Genomic DNA, 2,192 nt, shown 5'->3' with positions numbered 1-2,192 from the left:
TATTGCACTGCAATGCAATAGCTAAGCAACCCAGTTAAAGCTCTTAGACAAAGATTATGATGTCCCATAATTAGGGATCGAGCCAATGGTTAAATAATGGAGTCATCTGTTGACGGACATTGAACAAGAAATATATCGCCTTTGTTCGTATGTAACTGACATTAAAAGAACTCTGGTACGTTTACAGGCTCTCCGTTGGATCCAGATGAACCCTCTCTGCCCTGATCTCCACGAGGTCCTGGGTCACCCTGAAGGGACAAGAAGACATCCAGTTCAAACACACACCTTCACCTCATCACATCATCACCACTTCTGTAATTTGCACGGACTTCATGGAGGGAGCGTTAAAGAGACTGGTAACCGGGTTGGCTTTCAACTCCCCAGATTAGGGATGGATGGGGGTCGGGGCCACAAACACAAACTCGTCATGACGGGCCGCAGTGGCTTGTGGGTCTGTGTACCCCCACCCCAAAAACAATTAGCGGCTCCCCTCGTGACAGCAAGAGAAAACATTTACGTTTTAAAAATTCATTTCCTGAAATTCTACACATTTTGCCATAGGGTGGGGAGGCAAATGTTTCCAGTTAAAAAAAAAAAGATAACTGATGATCAATGGCCCCACCGCGGTCGGTAATTCAACCACTACAAGTTTAGATAGCTGGCCGCTAGACCAATTGACCAATAACATTTTGTTTTGCTGATATGGGGCTAATTGACAGCTGATGCAAAAACACATTTCTAAAATGTCACCGTGTGCGTATTCTAACTGTCAACAGGAAGTTGAGACCCCGACTGAGTTCCCCCCCCAAAATCATCCCTGCCCCAGATCATTTGCCTTGCTCAAGGAGACATCATCACCATCATCATCACTCACCATCATCACTCACCATCATCACTCATCCACCATCATCACTCATCATCACATCACACATCACTCAACCACCATCATCATCATCACCATCATCATCATCACCACCACCATCATCATCACCACCACCATCATCATCACCACCACCATCATCATCATCATCACCATCATCATCACTCATCATCACCCATCATCACCACTCACCCAAATCTCCTCTTGGTCCTCTGTTTCCACGGGTTCCTTGTTCTCCTTTTTCTCCTGGGGTGCCCTGAAGGAGAATGGACAGAAGTCAACAACACACACACACATCCTAATCCTAAACCTAAATCCTAAACACACACAGACACACAGAGACACAGATACACAGACACAGACGCAGACACAGACAACAAACACACACAGACACACACACACAGACACACAGATACACCAGACACAACAGACACAGACAAACACACACAGACACACAGACACACAGACACGCAGACGCAGACACAGACGCAGAACATACACACACACAGACAACACCGACACACATACACACAGACACACAGACCACACCCGACACAGACACACAGACACACACAACAGACACAACAAGATACACAGACGCAGACACACAGATACACAGACACACAGACGTAGACAACAGACACACGGACCACACATACACACAGACACACAGACACACATACACACAGGACACAGACGCAGGACGCAGACACACAGACACAGACGCAGACATACACACACACAGACACACCGACACAGACACACAGACACAGACGCAGACACACAGACACAGACACAGACATACCACACCACACAACACACCGACACACATACACATACACACCATACACACAGACACAACACACAGACACACAGCGCAGTAGTAGTAAAGTGTAAATACGCTGTCTCCTCGGGAGGGCCGTCCGGTCCAGGTGCTCCCTGAAACACACAACAGTCATGATGCCACACGTGGATGTCCATCAACACCTCATCAACACTTTCTTGTCAACAGAATCTTCCCATTAATTCTCAGGCGTTAGAATCACTTTACATCATCACCCCGCTGTCCTTTGTCCCCATTGGCTCCTTTTGGGCCCAGTGTTCCCTATCAGAACAACAGCATGTTAATATGAGTTGATTCAGAGTCACATAAACACAACCAAACTCATGTACACACACATACACACACATACACACACATACACACACCTTGGTTCCGGGCGGTCCGTAGTTACCGGTCGTCCTGGTTCTCCCGTTTTTCCCCTGATCACCCTGAAACAAGAAATACACTGTCAACATCGCCATGGTAACA

The 2,192-nt window shown here is 47.1% G+C and overlaps 1 protein-coding gene across 1 annotated transcript in view; it reads right to left on the bottom strand.

Moving 5' to 3' along the window:
- Positions 1 to 166: 166 nt before the first annotated feature.
- LOC139026379 (collectin-12-like) overlaps positions 167 to 2,192 on the bottom strand; it is a 6,776-nt gene continuing 4,750 nt past the window's right edge. The window contains exons 3-7 of the mRNA XM_070441715.1: positions 2,090 to 2,154; positions 1,932 to 1,985; positions 1,782 to 1,819; positions 1,075 to 1,136; positions 167 to 249 (exon numbers count right to left, since the gene is read on the bottom strand). Coding sequence (XP_070297816.1) covers positions 182 to 249; positions 1,075 to 1,136; positions 1,782 to 1,819; positions 1,932 to 1,985; positions 2,090 to 2,154 — 287 coding nt within the window. The 3' untranslated portion in view covers positions 167 to 181. The remainder of the gene's footprint in view (positions 250 to 1,074; positions 1,137 to 1,781; positions 1,820 to 1,931; positions 1,986 to 2,089; positions 2,155 to 2,192) is intronic.

The sequence above is a fragment of the Salvelinus sp. IW2-2015 genome, unplaced genomic scaffold, assembly GCF_002910315.2.
Source record: "Salvelinus sp. IW2-2015 unplaced genomic scaffold, ASM291031v2 Un_scaffold4609, whole genome shotgun sequence".
In the NCBI taxonomy this organism is placed as follows: Eukaryota; Metazoa; Chordata; class Actinopteri; order Salmoniformes; family Salmonidae; genus Salvelinus; species Salvelinus sp. IW2-2015.
Note: the sequence above shows the minus strand (reverse complement) of the source record. Positions and strands in the feature narration are given on the sequence as shown.